The sequence below is a fragment of the Phocoena sinus genome, chromosome 9 (genome assembly GCF_008692025.1).
Source record: "Phocoena sinus isolate mPhoSin1 chromosome 9, mPhoSin1.pri, whole genome shotgun sequence".
In the NCBI taxonomy this organism is placed as follows: domain Eukaryota; kingdom Metazoa; phylum Chordata; class Mammalia; order Artiodactyla; family Phocoenidae; genus Phocoena; species Phocoena sinus.
Genome location: NC_045771.1, coordinates 6,606,414 through 6,626,902, shown reverse-complemented (window position 1 = coordinate 6,626,902; position 20,489 = coordinate 6,606,414). Strand labels below are relative to the sequence as shown.

Sequence of the window (20,489 nt, the reverse complement as noted above, 5' to 3'; positions counted from 1 at the left end):
CTTAGGAATTCCGACAGCGACCTGTATCGTGACTTCTACGGAATAGGAAATTGGGGTGTTTGTGGCTTACCTGATGTCATATCCCCAGCTTACACACTGCCCTTTCATGTGCAGCTGAGATACGGATTATTTTCTGAACATACTTGACCTATAGACTACCTGTTTTTATCACTGTTCACAATTTTTAAATGGCTCCCCAAACATTCAGAAAGGCTGTGAAAAATTGTTTCTTTTATGAGGAGAGAGGTGCTGTAATCGTGTTCTGGGCCAGGGCACTTGTACCAAGTGCACCTTCAAAGAGCATCACTACCACTGACAGCCTTTAAAAGAGAGAGAGAGGGACTTCCCTGGTGGTCCAGTGGTTAAGACTCCACACTTCCAATACAGGGGCCCCGGCTTTTCTCCCTGGTTGGGGAACTAGGATCACACATGCCATGAGGCACGGCCAAAAATAAATAAATAAATAAAAATAAAAATAGAGAGCGAGAGGGAAATTCGTTTTTAAGGAATACATACCCACTTACAAGAAGTTGGTTTTCCTTTGAAGGAGTGAGCAGCAGTGATGCCCTTTGCCCTTTGGACCCCTGTGGAAAGTCATGGGGAAGGTGGTGGGTGACGAGTGGTGTAACAGTGTCTCCCACAACCTGGGCCTGACTTGGATTGTTCAGCCAGACAGCAGCGTTTTCTTTTCAACGTGCGTATGTTAGGAAGTGGGGAAATCTTAACGAACTGGGGAAATTAAGGGACAGTTCAGCCTCAGTTAAGTGTTGTTTGGATGAACAATAAGTATAACCGCGGGAGGGGTAATTAATTGTGCTTGAGGGTTGAGGGCAGGAATCAGGGAAGGCTTTATAGAGGATGGGGCTGTCCTCTTCAGTTGTCTGTGGAATTAAAATGGGTCCAGGGGTCTAGGAACGGAATTGCATGTGTGTGAGTCCTTCTCGCTACTTTAATTAGGTCTCCAGCTTTTATCCTTCAGCTGTCCTCCAGTTGAGATGATTTTTCATGCTTGAGATATAAAAGCATTTTAAAGAGCCTTGAGGATATAACTGGGGCCAAAAGTAAATGATTTGCATGTTTAAAAATAACCTTTTAAAGGGCCTCAAGCTGATAATTGGGATGTAAAACAGTGTTGAAATATAGTGGACCTAATTATTATTTTTGCTTTGACAAGGTTTTTTTCCTCCAATACTTTATCCTCCTGTGACAAGTATTTTAAAAATAGAAAACCTAATATTATTTGGCATTATCTTTTTTTTTTTTTTTTTTTTGCGGTACACGGGCCTCTCACCGTTGTGGCCTCTCCCGTTGCGGAGCACAGGCTCCGGACGTGCAGGCTCAGCTGCCATGGCTCACGGGCCCAGCCGCTCCGTGGCATGTGGGATCTTCCCGGACCAGGGCACGAACCCGTGTCCCCTGCATCGGCAGGCGGACTCTCAACCACTGCGCCACCAGGGAAGCCCCTCCCATCCATTTTTTTTTTTATATCTTTGTTTGTTTGTTTGGTTTGGTTTGGTTTTTCAATTTCCTTCCTATTTATTTATTTATTTATTTTGGCTGTGTCGGGTCTTAGTTGCGGCACGTGGGTCTTCCGTTGTGGCAGGCGAGCTCTTCGTTGTAGCACACAGGCTTCTCTCTAATTGTGGCGGCGCAAGCTCAGTAGTTGCAGCACACAGGCTCTCTAGTTGTGGCACAGGGGCTCCAGAGCATGTGGGCTCAGTAGTTGCAGTGTGTGGGCTCTCTAGTCATGGCTGCAGGCTCCAAAGTGCGTGGGCTCTGTAGTCGCGGCACACGGGCTTTCTAGTTGTGGCGCATGGGCTCAGTAGTGGCAGCTCACAGGCTCTCTAGTTGTGGTGCACGGGCTCCAGGGCACACGGGCTCAGTAGTTGCAGTGTGTGGGCTCTCTAGTCGTGGCCGTGGGCTCCAGAGCATGTGGGCTCTGTGGTTGTGGCACACGAGCTCTCTAGTTGTGGCGTGTGGGCTCAGTAGTTGCAGCACACAGGCTCTCTGGTTGTGGCACACGGGCTCCAGAGTGCGCGGGTTCAGTAGTTGTGGTGTGTGGGCTCTCTAGTCGTGGCCACAGGCTCCAGAGCACGTGGGCCCTGTAGTTGTGGCACACAGGCTCTCTAGTTGTGGCACGTGGGTTCAGTAGTTGAGGTGCGCGGGCTTAGTTGCCTGCGGTACGTGGGATCTTAGTTCCCCGACCAGGGATCGAACCCCCATACCCTGCATTGGAAGGTGGATTCTTAACCACTGGAACACCAGGAAAGTCCACTCCCATCCATTTTTAACGTTTATTATCTTTTAATTGAAGTACTGTGATCTGCTTCTATTGGGTGTTACAGGAAGCCTTTATGTTTTCTTTTATTCTTATGTCTGGAAATAATAATAGGTGCTTTTGCTGTTGACTGAACACCTACCAAAGGCTATGTTGAGTGTCTTGCGTATCTGCTCTCTAATCCTTAAACCAAACCTGTAAAGCAGGTAGTAGTAGTATTTTCAGGCGAGAAAACAGCCCCAATGGCTTTGAGAATCCCACCTATTTAGCTGGAAAATGGCTAAACTGAAATTCTTACTATTCCACCCACTGCATGTGCATTAGACCCGGCTAAAATTCCTGCCTCGTATATGTTTATTACCAGTTGGACTCCAGTTCTTTTAGTTTCAAGATTTGTGCTAATCATTGTTAATATTAAAATAACCATAGGGTAATATAAGATTATTTAAAAATTCAAGCAGTATTAGAATTTTTTAGAAGTCTCCACTCCTGTCCCCAGTCCCCCTAGCAAGAGGGTTAGTAGTTTGGTCTGGCTGTCTCAGACCTTCTCTGTAGGTCCCTGTTAGTGCTCTTGCCTCCGCCTCCATGAGAACTGAGGTGCAGAAAGGGGCCGATGCCCTGGGGTGAGAGGCCGTGGTCACTTCAGCCCAGCTCAGGTCAGGTCACGGGTCTCTGTGGTCCGGTGTTCATCATGCTGCCTTGTGGCACGTTCACGCCGTTGATTTCCTTTCGCTCTTATCATTTGAGGAAACGCAGCTGATTCTTCCGTTGCTCTTATTAGGATTTACAACTAGTAGATTTGTTCTTTTAGGTTTTATAATTTTTGTACCTGTTTTTAAAAAGACAGTCTCAATTTGATGCAGTCAAATTTAACATTAATTTGTCGGTTGTGTGGCAGTTAAATTGCGTCAACTAAAGCTTTTCAACTGATGGTAGTTTCCAGGTTAGGTCCACTCACCTGTCAACAGCGTCCTTGGCCTCACCAGCTCTCTTATCAATAGGACTGAACTTGCAGAGGACAGTCATTTTGATTATGGATAAAAGAGGTTTATGCTGTTTTTAATGCTTTCCTGTGTCAACCTCTACTTTTGTGGACTTGCTTTTGCTTAGAACTATTTATCACTCTGTAGAGTTCCAACTGTTCTTTTATTTCTGTACTTTAAATTCTGTTTCAAACTTTGGCCATATTTGGTGATGTCTCTTGCTTCCCCTGCAAAAAAAGAAAACTCAGTTATATTCCACTGTTAAGAAACTAATATTTGTCAGTAACAGAAACAGAAAAGCCAGTATAGGGGCTATGTGGTAACCCTCATTTTTACTAGGAAAGGTGTCATCATATGCTGAGTGGCAGGTCACTCACTTCAGGTGGGCAGTGTCTTTTCTCCATGTGAGGTCATCAGCTACAGCTAGACCTCACATAGCTGGGGGAAGAAGTCATGTCACTAAGTGGAAAGCAAAACTAAGCGGGAGAGCCCTCAATGAGATGAGCAGGAGTTAGAATGGCTCATATGATGCCTAGGAGGCCAGCTGCTGTATGGTGGGCCATATACGGCCTCCAAGTGGGGGCCGTGCTGAGCTAGAGAGAGAAGAACCAAGGCAAGGTGCCAGAGTGGCCGTCTCCAAACTGATTCGTTGGCAGGCCTGCCAACCTTGGGCTGAAGTTAGCCTGGAAGGATCAGAATCTGTCTTTGTAGGCCAAGCCATTTTTATGGGTTTTTATGGAGTGTGTGTGTGTGTGTGTGTGTGTGTGTGTGTGTGTGTGTGTGTGGTCATGCTATAGTTCTGTCTTCTTAGTCACTTTTCCATTACTAAGACATAGGAAAATCTGTTTGAAAATTCCCTTCTGTTTCACTTGTTCTGAAGAGAACAAAAAGGAAAGGTTTCTGGCAGCATTTCAGCGTAGCTTCAGAGAGCTGTGATTGGGGTACAGCACTTCTGGGGCCAGTGTGGTGCACTAGGGGCAATCAGAGGTGACAGTCCCCAGGGTAATATAACTTAGGCAGACACATCCAGGGATACTCAGTATCATGAAAGTTTTCAGTAAATCTTTTAAAAATATTTCTTCATAATTATGTTTCTTTAATCAAAGTAGTTCTCATGAGACATATAACAAAAAATGACAGTTCCCTGTCCTACCATTGTCTGTTGCCAGGTCCTCCTGCCCAAATTTTTTAGCTGTTTCTTCCAGTACTTGTTTCATTATTTCTGAGTAACACCTGTAGACATTATTTTTAAAAGCATGAACTTCAGTAGGAGGCACTCATAAAACAGCTTCATTCTTTTCCATCAGCACTTGTTTGGATCAGCTCTTTGGGGATTTTCCTTCTCACCCTTTGGGTTGCCAAAAGAAAATTCAAAGAGCTTTACTTGCTATGAATATTTTTTGAGCAAGGAACAAACTGTTCATGAACTGGGAGACTTCAAACCCAAAGTGGTTAAAAACTTGGCTCTCAGCAGTTAAAGCTCAATTTGTAAAGCATAAATGAAGAAGTACATTGTTTTTTAACTGTGATTATATTCTCTTTAGGGTCGTAGCACTGTGTACCTTTTCTTGTGTGTAGCTGACTGGCTTGGAAGCTGTAAGGTCACACTGACATGAAGGAAACTTCAATTTTGTTTAAGACCAGAGTCAGCATTTTGAGGAAATCAGGACAGCTTAAGATTTGGTTATGTGACTATGAGTGTTTGGTCCAGGGGTCTGTTCAGATTGTGGCCTCCGTTTTGGTTTCTCTTTACAGGGTGAAACCTGGGGCAGGGCGCATGACTTGTCACACTCAGGTAAACAGAAAGTCCTCCAGTCACTTTTTATTCACATTAATGATCTAATTTCAATTAATAAAATGTCCAGCACAGTACTCTTCAAAACTGTCCTGATTAGGAGGAGGACTCTGGGACGGTGGTGGAGCTCCAGGAATCTGTCTCCTCACGTAAACAACAATTGCACTGGTAGAATCCCTCTGATGTGACTATTTTGGAACTCTGAAATCTGTCAAAGGCTTGCAACTTACAGGAGAAGAGTTGGAAAGTAAATTGTGGTGAAGTTCGGTCAATTTCAGCTCTTAGCACATTAGCAGCTGCCCATCCCCCACCCCTACCATGGTGCAGGCAGCTGTGCCATGTTCCTGGAGCGGCTTGCACACAGATTGCAGGAATTAGGGTGGGCAAAAAGGATGCTGTCCTCTAAGTATCAGGGATCAGTGCTGTGATCACCCGATCGCTGCTTCTCATCTCAGAGGTGCAGACAAAGAAGTAAGCAGCCAGTGTTGTTGCACCTCCCCCATTTTTGCAAGTTCCTCCCCCTCCTCTTAATTTTTCTCTTTTCCCTCTTTTGAAAACCAGACATTAAAGACTAGGACATTCAGAAACATCTAGGAGGAAAATTAGAAAGTGATTTTGCATACCCAGGGAAAGACTCCAAAAGACCTGAGAAGACTTTAAGTTTACACCTCAGGCTGATCCTTGGCACAGAGTAGCCTATAATGATTAAAAATTTTTAAATAATAACAATAATCGAAAACAATAAAAACAGCAAACCTTGGGGATCGGGGAGAATCTGATTTCCAGAGTTACCACATTATTAGATTCAGAGATCCAGTGTTCAACAAAAAATCACAAGGCATACAAATAAATAGGAGAGTATGACCCATTCAAAGGAAGAAACTAAATCAATAAAAACTGTCCCTGAAGAAGACCTGATGGCAGGTATACTAGATAAATACTTTAAAACAACTGTCTTAAAAATGCTAAAAGAAATTTAGGAAGATGTGGAGAAAGCCAAGACAGCAATGTATGAATAAAATGGAAATATAAATAAAGAGAGGGAACCTAAGAAGGATCTAGAAAGAAGACTGAGAGCTGAAAACTACAATAACTGAAATGAAGAATTAACTAGAGGAATACAAAAACATTTGAGCAGGCAGAATAAAGAATCAGCAAGCTTGAAGATAGGACAATGGAAATTATGGAGCCTGTGAAACAGAAACAAAGAAGGTCAAAGAAGAGTGAACAGAGCCCAAGGGACATGCAGGAAACCATCAAGTGGACCAGCATACACATTGTGGGAGCCCCAGAGGGAAAAGAGAGAGAGAAAGGGAAAGACATAATGGCTAAAATCTCTACAAATTTGATCGAAGACATGAATATAAACATCCAAGAAGCTCAACAAACTCCAGGTAAGATGAATTCAGACACCCACACTGAGACACACTATAATCAGAATTTCAAAAACAAAGGCAGAATCTTGGAAGCAGCAAGAGAGAAGTGAATCAACTAGAGAAAGCCCGCACGCAGCAATGAAGACCCAACACAGCCAAAAATAATAAATAAATAAAAATAAATTTACTAAAAAATAAAACAAGGAAGATCTCAAATCAACAACTTAATTTTACAACTTAAGGAACTAGAAAAAGAAGAATAAACGAAACCCAAAGCTAGCAGAAGGAAGGAAATGATAAAGATGAGAGCAGAGATAAATAGAGAATAGAAAAACTAGAGAAAAATCAATGGAACCAAAAGTTGGTTCTTTGAAAAGATCAACAAAATTGACAAACCTTTAGCTAGATGGACTAAGAGGCACAGGCAAGAAAGGAAAAAATAGACAAGTTGGGCTTCATGAAAATTGTAAAATTTTGTGAATCAAAAGACATACGTGGGGCTTCCCTGGTGGCGCAGTGGTTGAGAGTCCGCCTGCCGATGCAGGGGACACGGGTTTGTGTCCCGGTCCGGGAAGATCCCACATGCCGCGGAGCGGCTGGGCCCATGAGCCATGGCTGCTGAGCCTGTGCGTCCAGAGCCTGTGCTCCGCAATGGGAGAGGCCACAACAGTGAGAGGCCCACATACCGCAAAAAAAAAAAAAAAAAGACATACATATAAATATAATAAAAAGACAGCATACAGAATAGGAGAAAGTATTTGCAAATCATATATCAGATAAGGGTTTACTATCCAGAATATATAAAGAACTCCTAAAACTCAGCAACAACAAAAAACCTGATTAAAAAATGTACAAAGGACTTGAATAGGCATTTCTTCAAAGAAGATGTACAAATGGCCAATAAGCATATTAAAAGATACTTTATCACAATCATTAGGGAAACGTAAATCAATACTACAATAAGATACCACCTCACACCCATAAGGATGCCTACTATCAAAAAAAATAGAAAACAACTATTGCTGAGGATAGAACCTTTATGCCCTGTTGGTGGGAATATAAAATGGTAAGTCACTGTGGAAAACAGTATGGTGGATTAAATTGTAGTGTTATATCAATGTTAAATTTTCTGATTTTGATCATTATACTTTGACTCTATAAGACATATTAGTTTTCAGTTGCCGCATAACAAATTATCACAAATTTAGTGGCTAAAAAACACCCATTTATTATCTCACAGTTCTGGAGTTCAGAAGTCCAGGTGGGCTTAGCTGGGTTCTTTGCTTAGGGTCTAACATGGCTGAAATTAAGCGTGCCAGACTGGCCTCTTACCAAGAGGCTCTGGGAAGGAAGAATCACTGGGTTGTTGAGTTGTTGGCAGGATCAAGTTCCTTGTGGTTGTAGGACTGAGGTCCCCATTTTCTTTCTGGCTGCCGACCATTCTCAGCTCCTAGGGCCTACTCCCAGGTCCTTTCCGCATGGCCTTCTCCATCCTTAGGCCAGCAATAATACATTGAATTTTTTTGGTGTTTTGATTCTCTGACTTCCTCTGCTTTTAAGCGGCTAGTGTGATTACATTAAGTAATCACCCAGACAACATCTCTTTTGCTATGTAATGTAATTACGGGTGTGATATCAGTTCACACATTTCAGTCACACTCCAAGGGGCAGGGATTAGGCAAGGGTTAGGGTCATGGAGCTCGTGTTAGAATTTTGCAAACCCGATAAGAGAATGTCTCTTTTCTCGAGTACTACACACGGAAGTATTTAGGGATAAAGGGAGGAATGAAAACAATTTAGTCTCAAATGGTCCAGAAAAATATTATATATATATATATTACTTACATATTTTAAAGCTTTCCAGGTAACTCCAGTGTGCAGCCTGCACATATACATATATATGTATTTATATATTATACATATAGAGAGAGGAAGAGGAGAGAGGGAGAGAGGGCACATGGGCATGGTAAAGCAAATGGAACAAAATGCAAATGATTGGAGTTCCTTGTTTTATTATCAAAACTTTTCTGTAGGTTTTAAATGATATCAAAAATTGACCAAAAACAAAAAATCAGGAAACAAAAGTCCAGTCCTTGTGTAGTGGTTAAAAATCTGGACTTCATTTAAAGCTGAAGTTTCTTGCCTCTCCCACCTCGACCTGCTTTAGGTCTAGAATCCGGAATCTTGTGATAGGAAGAAAGAAGTTCTCCTCCTACCTCCCAGCTTGTTCCAGGATTTCTGCTGCATCCTGGCTGGGAATGGTGGTGTGTAGGTGGGGGGGAGAGGTACAAGAATTACATCCATGTAATCTGATACCAGTTACGTGTAGCTGGGATAATTGAAAGGTGATTCTCCAAGTGTGTTTATGGGTTCTGCACTCCCCCAAACCCCCGTTACTGGAGATCTCTCACTACAGTGGGTAATGTCTGCTTTGGCAGTCTGCCCCATATGGGCTCCTTAGGGGAGCATCACTAATAGGCAGACGGGGGCAGCCCCTTTAAGTGGCTCTGGGCCTCTTCTCTTTCCCTCCAGGGCTCACATCTGGACCATGCAAAACACTTATATATCCTTTGCTCTGACAAGCCCTGTGAATGTAGGCTCTTCCCAACATGGCCACCACCAAGGAACCATTGGTCAGTTTATGCCTTTAGTCTTTTCCAGGCCTGGATTCCTGAGCAGCCCCACAGCTCCAGGAAATACAGGTCAGGATGTCATTCCCATTAGGCTTAAGGTCAGAGGAAAGTAGCCCAGTCCACCCCACCCCTCCCCATGGGAGTGTGGAGGGCTCACAGTACACTTGACAGCTCTTTCCAAAGCATCTCTAATATCCAACTTCCTGACCTCCTCACTCCCAGTGCTTTGACTCCCTCTTAGTGGCAAGTGCTTGGGTTACAGCCCAGTGTTTCAGCCACTCTTTCCAAGTTGGCTTCGGTGGTCTAGCTTTGGAATGGGGGAGAGTTGGCTCCTATTTTGGGGGGGCCTTCAGCCAAAACAGGCAGACAGAATCACACTTTAATATCCTGTTGCATATGTTTATTGCTATTCCTGATTTATTGATTTTAGATATTATCTATTGATTCCTACTGTGGAGGATGAAGATATGGCCCTCTTACATCACCCCAGGCCCCCACTTCTCTTCCCTCCATCCTCTCAGAACAGGTATATCATACTTTTTTGGTTAATTCAATGTAAATTATTTGCCTAATAATGATCATGTATTATTTACTTCTAATCAAAGTGACATACTATGATGATGTTTCCTTTGTTGTAGGATTTTTCCCCCCTAGGAATTGAAATTTTTTCTTATTTTTTTACTTTGCTAGCTTTCTGTACTATCACCAATTCTTCTCAAACTCTCCATGGAATTATATAACTCCTTTGAAGAGTCTTTTCCACATCATCAAACATCCTGTGACCTATCCGTTTCACTTTTTTTTCTGGAAACTTCTGTCACTGGGCCTTCCATTCCTCTGCTCTATCTAAACTAGTTATACTTTAGGCCTGCTGCACAGCTGTGGGCTTAGACTTTCCTTCATCTCTCTCCTATTTCCTGGATCTTTTGCTTCTTTTAGGTTTATGTCTTCATTTTGTTGGAGCACATCCTTCAGTAACTTCCTAAGAAAGGGTTCATGGGAGGAAATTTTTTAAAGACTGTATATCTGAAAATGCCCTTATTCTGCTCTCACAATTGATAATGTGGTTTGGGTATAGAATTCCAGGTTGGAAATGTTTTTCCTCAGCATTTTGAAAGCATTGATTTTAGGTTTTACAGGTGCTGTTGAGCAGTCTAAATACCTTTTTATTCCTAAATCTTTGAACGCAGCCTGTTTTTCCACTCTGAAAAGTTTTAAGGCCTATTCCAGTGTTTTGAAGTACTTAGTGCTTAATGATACGGATTTTTTTTCATCTTTTGTTCTGGATATCTGGTGCTTCCCTTCCATGTGGAAACTCACAGTTTCCATTTTGGGGAAACATTCTTGTATTATTTCTTCCTTTATATTTTCTCTTTTCTTTCTTCCAAAAAAGTCCTATTAGTTGGATATTAGACTTCTTAAATTAAGCCTCTGGTTTTGTTTTATTTTTTTCTTTTTCTCCTATTTCCTGCTTCTGTCTTTTTTGTTCTACTTTCCTGGAGTTTTCCTCCATTTTATTTTCTAACAATTCTATTTAAGTTAAAACATTTTTTTCTATCATATTTTAAACTAAGAGCCCTTATTGCTCTTTTCATGGATAACTATCATGACTTTTCTCTGTGGGAATGTTCTAGTTTTGAGGGGAGGGGGTTGAAATTTTGTTTTGCTTCCTGTAGTATCTCTAGTTCCTTCAATCCTTTTTCCTACTTGTTAGCAGTTTGTCTTAAATAAATATCTTTAGGTTCATTCACATTTAAGAGTAAAGCCTTAAAAACTGGCTGGAAGCTCTGTGTGCATGGCTGAGACTCAAGGGGTAGGTTACATTGTAGGGTGACCAGCTGTGAACCTGGATGTTTCATTGAAGAGCCCGGCAAGGTCTGGATCCGTAGGTCTTTGGGGGAGGAGGCTTGGGGAGGGGCAATTCCATTTCTCCAAAGAAAACTTCCAGTCTCCTGCTTGGCTGTACCCCAAAGTGGTGTTCTCAGAGCCGGGTAACGCAGCTTCTGGTCTGTAGACTGTCTCCATCTGTTTGCATCACAGCTCTTCTTCATCTTTCACTCACCCCACCATCCCAGGGCCCGGAACCTTTCTGGTTAAGTTTTTCTGTAGACCAACCTCTCTCTCCTCCTTGGGGGAGGGTGGTGGTATTTTCTGGCTTCCCGGAATAGGTGAGCGGACCTGGCCTTGAACCGGTCTCTCCTTACCCACCACCTTCTGCTGCACCTGGTGCCTCCAGGTACTGGCTCTTTTGGGGATTCTGGGGTCAAGTTCACTTCTTTGTCCTTATTACCCACTCTGCTGGCATTTGGTGTCCAGCTCTGTTAGTTCTTCTCTTTTATCTCCTTTCCTTCATCTAAAAATGTATTAACATTTCTAGTACAATGTTTCTCTTAGGCTTACGCTTCTTTTTATTATTATCCCTTTGCCCTCATTTTAGAGACGTTTGAAGATGAATAAGTGTTCAATCTACCACAGATTAATAATGTATTATATTTTTATTAGTAGTAAATATGTGGATACATACACACACATGAACATATAAATACATTTGAATGATCCAAAGATGAATAGTGAAAATAATCTCATAATCTCCCTTTTACCTTGTCCTTCAGTCCCTCCACAGAAGTGCCCGCAGTTACCAGTGGCTTGTATATGTCTTTCCAAAGAAAGGTTATACACCCTTTCATATAGATACATAAAAAGCATGTAAGTAGAGATTAATGGATTTTACTTTAAATCAAGAAAGCAATTTCTTTGCATAGCCCTGCAGAATATTCATATTTTCAGTAAAGGGCAGTGCTTAACCCAAAGACATGAATCTCTTCTAGTCGGATTTCAGGTTCCATTGCAGGTGGCAGACAGCGCTAAGGGGCTTTCCAGGTGCCCCGTGTAGTTAGCTACCTGTACCAAGGCCAGCTGTGGGTGTTGCTGAGGGCCACGTGCAAGGGGCAGTTGTTGGTGGCCCTCTCCCACTTCTTGTGTGGCTTTCTTTATCATCCCTGTCCTCTCTCCTTCTATTTTGTCCTCCGTATTTCTTCCTGTTTTCACCCTTTCCCCTCCAGATTCGTTTAGCTGAGTCATGCTCCCATGGGTGAGCCATGGAGCTAAGGGATGCACCCTAATTTGGTGCCTCTATGGGTTTTAAAAATAAATTGGCACCCTAGATGGGTATGCTTTCATCGCGCCCCTGGTGGGAAAGGTTTTATTAGGAAATGCACCCAGAGGCCTCCCTGGATCTTTCAGATGGGCTGCTTGACTTGACAGTCCAGAGCTGTGATGTCGCTGTGACTCTTCGTCCCTGCAACAGGGCCTGCTGCTGCCAAACCAGACTTGATCTCAAAACTGGAGCGGAGAGCTGCACCCTGGATCAAGGACCCAAACGGGCCAAAGTGGGGGAAAGGCCGTCCTCCAGGTGGGTCTTGACCTGCTGGGTTCTGAAGGGTTGTCCGGGGGCCCAGGCAGCCCTGGCAAGTCACACAGTGCTAGTTCCGCCATCCTCCTGCTGGACCTGTTGTGCACCAGGCCCTGTATTGGTAGAAAAACGTGAATAAGAAACTAACTGTGCCTTCACAGTGTAGAAGAATCTGAGAAACTGGGATGGTTTGGGAAAAATAAGGAGCTTTGATGAGCAGAAGTGAAATGGGGAGACTGTGGTAGAGCTGACGGGGGTGGTGCGTGGTGGACACTGGCCATGAGGAGCCCTGTGACCCACGGCTGGGAGCCTCTGCTGCCTTCTCCCCGCTCCTCTGGTGTTTAGTGACAACACTGTTGGTCTGTGAGAGTTAGCAATTCGTGTATCTTTGTCAGTAACTTACTGGCTAATAACTACTGTGTATACTTCTGTGCCTCCCTTGTTTCCAAGACTCATAAGAAGACTTTTGGATGTTTAACCTCATTTCTTTGTGGTGCCTCGAAAGAGGATTAAAACCATCTAATAGCATCTGTGGCCAAGGTGCTAAGTAAGCTTATTAGCATCTGATGTCACATGATCTCAGGGTAGATATGTGGACAGGGAGGGGGAGGCTGGCTAAAGAACCCACAAGGATTAGCAGACAACTCTTGGGGAGACAGACTGGCTTTCAGAGAAACTAGTGGGAAAGGGTTTAAATAGAAGCCACTACTGATTTCTAGAAAGGTGGATGACATTCATCCTCTCTGCTTTGCATAAGGGGTACTTACTGAATTGGGGTGTCTTAGCTGATAGGAGGCTGCAGAGTTCTGGGCAGCAAAACCGAGCACAGTTTGACTTGCTCCAAAGGGAAGAAGACGACGGTAGCCATTAGAGAGGCACACACGCAGGCCTCGGCTGTAGAATCTGCAGTGCTCCCAGCTCCTGCCATGGAGACGTGCATCTCCTACTGCAACCCCAGCCTTTGTGACGTAGAAGCAGATGGACGGAGGAAAATCAAGAGGACTTACAGACCCCGCTCAATTCAGAGGTCGTGGTTTGGGCAGTTCCCATGGTTAGTAATTGACCCCAAAGAGACCAAGCTCTTCTGCTCAGCTTGCAAAGAAAGACCTAGTCTCCACGACAAATCATCCCGGTTAGTCCGAGGTTACACGGGTCCCTTTAAAGTGGAGACTTTAAAGTACCATGAAGTCAGCAAAGCACACAAGCTCTGTGTCAACACCCTGGAAGTCAAGGAAGACACCCCGCAGGCCGCCCTCGTCCCCGATATCTCCAGCGACCTGATGGCCGACATGGAGCACTTTTTCAATGCCGCCTATTCCATCGCGTACCACTCGAGGCCCCTGAACGACTTTGAGAAGATCCTGCAACTCCTCCAAAGCACTGGGACCGTGATTTTGGGCAAGTACCGAAATCGCACCGCCTGCACTCAGTTCATCAAATACATCTCCGAGACTCTGAAGAAGGAGATCCTTGAGGATGTCCGGAACTCCCCATGTGTGAGCGTGTTGCTGGACAGCGCCACAGACACCTCCGACCAGTCCTGTGTGGGCATTTACATCCGCTACTTTAAGGGGATGGAGGTGAAGGAGTCTTACATCACTCTGGCCCCACTCTACAGCGAGACGGTGGATGGATACTTTGAGACCATCATCTCTGCCCTGGACGAACTGGACATCCCCTTCCGGAAGCCTGGCTGGGTAGTGGGCCTGGGAACCGATGGCTCAACCATGCTGAGCTGCAGAGGAGGTCTGGTGGAGAAGCTCCAGGAGATCGTCCCCCAGCTGCTGCCGGTGCATTGTGTGGCCCACCGGCTACACCTGGCCGTGGTTGACGCCTGTGGAGGCATCGACCTGGTCAAGAAGTGTGACCGGCACATCCGAACCGTCTTCAAGTTCTATCAGTCCTCAAACAAAAGGCTGAATGAGCTGCAGGAAGGCGCGGCCCCGCTGGAGCAGGAAATCATCCGCCTGAAGGACCTGAACGCCGTCAGGTGGGTGGCCAGCAAGAGGCGCACGCTGAGTGCGCTCATCGTGAGCTGGCCCGCCCTGGCCAGGCACCTGCAGAGCGTGGCGGAAGCAGGTGGCCAGGTCGGGCACAGGGCCAAGGGCGTGCTGAAGCTGGTAAAGGGCTTCCATTTCGTCAAGTTCTGCCACTTCCTCTTGGACTTCCTGAGCATCTACAGGCCTTTGTCCGAAGTGTGCCAGAAGGAGATCGTGCTGATTACGGAGGTGAACTCCACGCTGGGACGGGCCTATGTAGCACTGGAGACCCTCCGTCACCAGGCAGGACCCAAAGAGGAAGAGTTCAATACCGCCTTCAGGGATGGGCGGCTCCACGGCATCTTCTTGGACAGAATGGAGATGGCAGAACAGCGGTTCCAGGCGGACAGGGAGAGAATGATCCTGACTGGGATTGAATACCTCCAGCAAAGGTTTGACGTGGACCGTCCCCCTCAGCTCAAGAACATGGAGGTGTTTGACGCCATGGCCTGGCCAAGTGGGATGGAACTGGCCGGTTTTGGGAATGATGATATTCTTGCCCTGGCCAGATATTTTGAACTCTCACTGCCCCCAGGATACAGCGAGGAAGCACTGCTGGAGGAGTGGCTGGGCCTGAAAGCCATCGCCAAGAACCTGCCATTCTCCATGCTGTGCAGGAACGCCCTGGCCCAGGACTGCCGCTTCCCCTTGCTCAGCAGGCTCGTGGCGGTGGTGGTCTGTGTGCCCGTCTCCACCTCCTGCTGTGAGCGCGGATTCAGTGCCATGAACCGGATCAGGACTGATGAGCGGACCAAGCTCTCCAACGAGGTGATCAACACGCTTATGATGGCAGCGGTGAATGGCGTGGCGGCCACAGAGTACAACCCCCAGCCCGCCATCCGGCACTGGTACCTGACCTCCTCAGGTCGGCGTTTCAGCCACGTCTACACCTGTGCCCAAGTGCCGCCCCGCTCCCACACAAGTAAGTATGCATGGCAGAGTTCCTGGACGTGGGGAAGCAAAGGAAGAGAATCTTAGCTTCCCAACCCCATGCTGAGCTCACAGCCCGGTAGAGTCTGCTCAAGTCAGCTGTCACAGTGGGCTTGCCCTAAGGTGTCACGTGCCCTACCATTTGCTAGACCAGTGGGTGCTCAGGACGGGACACCTACCCTCCAGGAGATTATGATCCAGCTAGAAGGCAGGACGCCCACACTGCAGGGCACAGGGCATAGAGCTAAGAGCAGGAATTTCCAGAGCAAGGCTGCCCAGGTTCAAATTCTCGTCCTGCCGCTGACTAGCACGTGACCTGGGGCAGCTTAATCTCTCTGTGCTATGGTTTTTCATCTGTAAAGCGGATTAATAGACGTGAAGGGCTTGGAACAGCGTCTGGCCAGTAGTGCCCACGGCAGTCTTTAGAGGTGCAGACTAGTACCAGAAATCACTCGGGGACTGGACCAGCGAGGGCAGAGACACCACATCCCCGTGGGGCTGTGCGGACCGTTTGCAGAGGGAAGAGCTCGGTGCAGGTCACAGGGGCTGTGAGGACGGCGCTGTGCGGAGGAGAAGGTTGGGGGTTTCAGGCAGGGGAGGGGTCCGTGAGGAAAGCCTCCCACCTAGCCTGGAAGGCCAGGTGGGGACTGGGCTTGAGGGGGAGGTGACATTATCCTGGAGGCCAAGTTACTGGAAGTCTTAAGTAAGAAGTTTTCCTCTTTTCAAGTAGTCGCCGAACACCAGAGAAAACCAGAGCTTCTCCAGGCTGCTCATGTGTCACTGAACAGTGACAGAGCCGTGGTTTTTCTCCCTTGGCGTCTTCCTATAGCGGGTCTCCGTCCTCTTGATTCTGCTGTCATCTTACCTCAGGGTCTGTGATCAGCAGCAGTGGACTGGCCTCAGGGTTGACGGACGCTCTGTAGGAAGCATGGTGGCCCTGGACCTGCAGCCGGGGGGCGGGTGCAGGGAGCGGGCAGTAGAAGTGGAGAGAAGGAAAGAGGGTGATTCCAACATGGGAGTCCTTCACCCACGCATTTGGTGAGTGAGTTGCTCTCAGTGCCCAATCTGTGAGGGTGAAGGAGAAGACGCCATCAGCTGTGCGCTTCTGCAAGTTGTAATCATAGGGCGATGGGACTAGTACGTCTGAAGCAAACAGAGAACACGGCCAGATTGTATATGATAAAGCCTTCTTTCCCAGGCAGTTTCTCAGCCTCAGCACCCCTGACGTTTAGGGCCAGGTAGTTCTTCGCTGTGGGTGCCTGTCCTGCGCCTGGCCACCCCTGGCCTTTCCCACTACACACACACTGGGTACCAGTAGCACCCTCCCCGTTGCAGCAAGCAAAAAGGTCTCCGGACTCTGCCAGATGTCCCCTGGGAGCAAAATTGCCCCCCCGCATGAGCTCCGCTGCCCCAGGGTGAAAGTCAGCAGAGTGGGACTCCATCGGGCCTACAGAGAGCAGCCCTTGTCCGTCTCCAGGGGTTCTGCCAGGGGTTCTTCACCAAACATACCTTGGGGCGCAGTTGGTTGTGGGGAGGGAATTATCATCTGATCTGTTTTCTCTGTCTGACTGTACCCTCCCTTTCCTCCCGCACGAGGGGCGGGGCTCAGGAAGGAGAAGATGGGAGTGCTCCGTGTGGAGGAGGCCGTGACCCAGAAGCCGCCCATCCCGTCCTACAGGGAACCCATGGAGGTCCTGACGGACTGCGTCCTAGAGCCGCGCCACGGACTCCTGTGTCCCCACCCCAGCCAAGAGGCCCTGGGCTGTCCTGATAAAGCGCTCCCGTAAGAGCAGGACCCTGAGGGGTTGCCTTGGAGTCCCCTGCTGCCCTGGCCCTCGTGATCATGGTGACAGGCCCTGGCATTCTAGGCTGCCCTAGAGTCTTCGCTTGGTGGGGACTCCCTAAGCACTGGGAAGCAGCAGTGACAAGATAATTCAGCCCACATCCCAGGGAGGCGGGGCGGGGGTCAGGAGGCGCACAGCCTGTTTACCGAGGCCCCACCTAGGCTGGGCGCGACCTCCAGCACTTGAGTATGCAGGAGGGTTCGCGTCTCAAGCTCATTTTAAAGGTGCTTCAGGAGACGATTCCATCATGAAAGGTTTCACCCCATGTTTTGGTGGCAGGAGGACTTTTCTGAAGTGGGAGAGACGGTTGGGGGTAGGGGGCTTAAAGGAGCCCTCCAGCCCCTGGGTAGCTGGGGAGCATCCCAGCGGGCTGCCCACAGCCTGAGTGGCGTGGGGTAGACACGTGGTGAGGGGCCTGGGATGAGCAGGTCTAGGGACAGCGGCCTGGCTCTGGGATCTATCCCCCTGGCTCCATGGCAGAAGCAGGGAAGCCTCAACTTCAAATGGGAGACTCGCATCAGAGACTTTCTCTATCTCCTCCCAGGGCCTTCCTTTAGGATGAGGCAAGCAGAACCCCTTGGCACAGAGCGATCAAGAAAGGTTATCCTGCAGCTCCCAGACAGGGGAGGAGTGTTTCCCTGGAGGGGGCCTGGTGTTTCCCACCAGTCGCAGCCCTTGTGTTGTGCTGAGCCCGGGTCTTCTACGGAGCAGAGCGGACAGGACACGTTTGCACTGGGGGGGCTTGGGCTCCTGTCCCAACTCTGCTGCAGGCAGTAGAGAACTGTCCTCTCCCAACTGTCCTGTCCCAACTCTGCTGCAGGCAGTAGAGAAGCCAAGTGCCTGCTGGTGCCCCAACTGCCACAGGACTGATGGATGACAGCGTCTCCGGCTCTGAAAGACGGCCCTCAGGCTGCAGAATGGACTTGGCTGCCTTCAGCCCTTGTCCTTGTCCCTTGCCACCCAAGTCCTTATTACGGGAAGAGGTGCTCTCTCAACATGCCCTCAGCATAATGGTCTAGTCCACTCTTCCCAAAGTTGCTCTGGGGACCAGCTTGGGAATCACTAGGGGTGTCTGTTTAAATCTGTTTCACCCCAGACCCACCTGATCAGATCCCCGGGACTGTTTCCAGCAAGGCCCCCCAGGAACTTCGTGGGCTCACTCAAGCATGAGAACCACCACCCTGGTGGCACAGAAGGGTGTCCCACGCTATTTGGTTCCCGTTGCCCTCCCCCCATCAGCCCATCTCCTCTTCCACCCTGAAGTAAAGCACTTTTCCTTCCAGGGCAGCTGCTTTGGGCAGGTTCCTAGGCTGCTCATCCGGCTGAGATGATGTAGTGTCTGGGTCCCACCTTCCTAACCACAGGTGGGAAACGAGGGGAGGTTAGAGGGAAGGGCTTCTTTGCCGCTGCCTTTCTCTTGTTTTAGACGGGCAGGAAGTAGTGCTCCATCCTGGCCATGCTGCCTGGCCCTAGGTGGGGTCCCTGCTCTGTGACGCAGGTCCAAGTGGCCTGGCCCTCAAGCAGCCATCTGTCCACTTCCCACTCCTAGAAGGTGCTGAGAACCCCTGAGATGCTGGTAGCGAGTGTCTCACAGTCTGGCAGAACCCCTGGTTCCCAGTGTCCCTGACTCTCCCTTCCCAGCACCCCACCCTTAGCACTTAGCCTTAGCGCCATCGCTTTCCTGTTTTCTTCAGCTTCGAGCCAGGAATTCCGTTTTCGCTTTCTGCCGTTTCACCTGTGGCACTGTCTCCCTGACAGCCCCGTGTTCTGGGGGCTGAGGTGTACCACGGGCCCTTAGAGCTTGAACACTGGTGGTGTTACCGCCCACATGGCCAAGATGGAGCCCAGGCCTCCCTCCCCCATTCGCATAGGTCACTGTGGGGAGTTCAGGAATCTGCACTAGGCCAGGCACCGCGGGTACGAGTTGGTGGGATGGAAGGGAGGAGGGCCCGTTAAAGTGGGCCCCCCCACCCTATCCATAGCGATTCAGATTGAGGTGGCTTTCTCGTAGGCATCCTCCCCATGGCACCTTCTATCCTTTAAGAATCCTCAGAGCAAGAGGCCAGTCCTGCGAGCAGCGCCGTGCCTGAGTGCCACACGCACGATTCCCTGTGCGAGTCTAGTCGTGGAGGTGGAGGCCAGCTAGGGACGCCCCTGCCTCTCCACATCTGTGCTCTGAGGAAGCCTCCGATGCCAGCTCGTGAGAAACTTGGGCCCCTTGGCGGGGGCGGGGGGGCGACTGAAAATGCTATTTGTCACAGGGATTTGCACTACCCACTTTCTCGAGGGGCACAGGCATGCCCTGGGTCCCCTCTGTTCGCTAATGGCAGAGAGGACGCTGACCATTTTGTGCAGGACCCCAGGCTGAAGATGGGTGAGACCCCTTGCCCAAGCTGACATCTCGTTTTGTTTCAAGAGACTTGCAGCATTTCAGACCCCAGGGCCTGGAGACCCTGTTGTTGGAGAGCTTTCCTATTTTTGCCTCACACAAAAACAAGCTGAAGGGCATTGGGGATGGAAGGAGCAAGCTCTCTGCCTTTGGCCAGAGTCCTAGCCATGCCTCCACCCTCGTTCCCTACCTGTGATCTCCATAGACATGCCCACAGGGCCGACATTCTGAGTGACCAGCATTTTAACAGTTTGAGTTCAATAGCCATAGAGACCAGGTGGGAAGGAGGGGTCCCGGCCCCCCGTTCTAGCCAGACACGTTGGAGTGTAATCTACTCCAGACACTTTGCTTCCCTCGAAGCGCAGGTTCAGTTCCTAGGGTGCTAAGTATTTAGCAGGACAGTGTGAAGATGGGCCGTTTCCCTCATCCAAGTGGCTGACGAGGTCACCCCAGGTAATTGGCCCAGGGATGTTCTCTCCTCCTCTGGTTTCAAAGATGTGCAAAACGTGGTTTAAAAAACCATGTCTGGGTCTTCCCTGGTGGCGCAGTGGTTGAGAGTCCACCTGCCGATGCAGGGGACGCGGGTTCGTGCCCCGGTCCGGGAAGATCCCACATGCGGCGGAGCGGCTGGGCCCGTGAGTCGCGGCCGCTGAGCCTGCGCGTCCGGAGCCTGTGCTCCGCAACGGGAGAGGCCACAACAATGAGAGGCCCGCTTACCGCAAAAAAAAAAAAAAACCATGTCTGATTCTCAACCTTTTTCTATTTGAATAAAGCAGAGTTTATTTCGACACATGCCTCAGTCCTGTTAAT

The 20,489-nt window shown here is 48.3% G+C and overlaps 1 protein-coding gene across 5 annotated transcripts in view; it reads left to right on the top strand.

Moving 5' to 3' along the window:
- The window catches only part of ZNF862 (zinc finger protein 862), a 33,343-nt gene extending 12,876 nt beyond the window's left edge, over positions 1-20,467 (top strand). For all 5 annotated transcript variants that reach the window (XM_032642829.1, XM_032642828.1, XM_032642826.1 and 2 more), the window contains 4 exons: positions 12,373-12,477; positions 13,324-15,438; positions 17,043-17,229; positions 17,835-20,467. In XM_032642829.1, the coding sequence (XP_032498720.1) occupies positions 12,373-12,477; positions 13,324-15,438; positions 17,043-17,229; positions 17,835-17,847 (2,420 nt within the window). In that variant the 3' untranslated portion in view covers positions 17,848-20,467. The remainder of the gene's footprint in view (positions 1-12,372; positions 12,478-13,323; positions 15,439-17,042; positions 17,230-17,834) is intronic.
- The last annotated feature ends 22 nt before the right edge of the window (positions 20,468-20,489 follow it).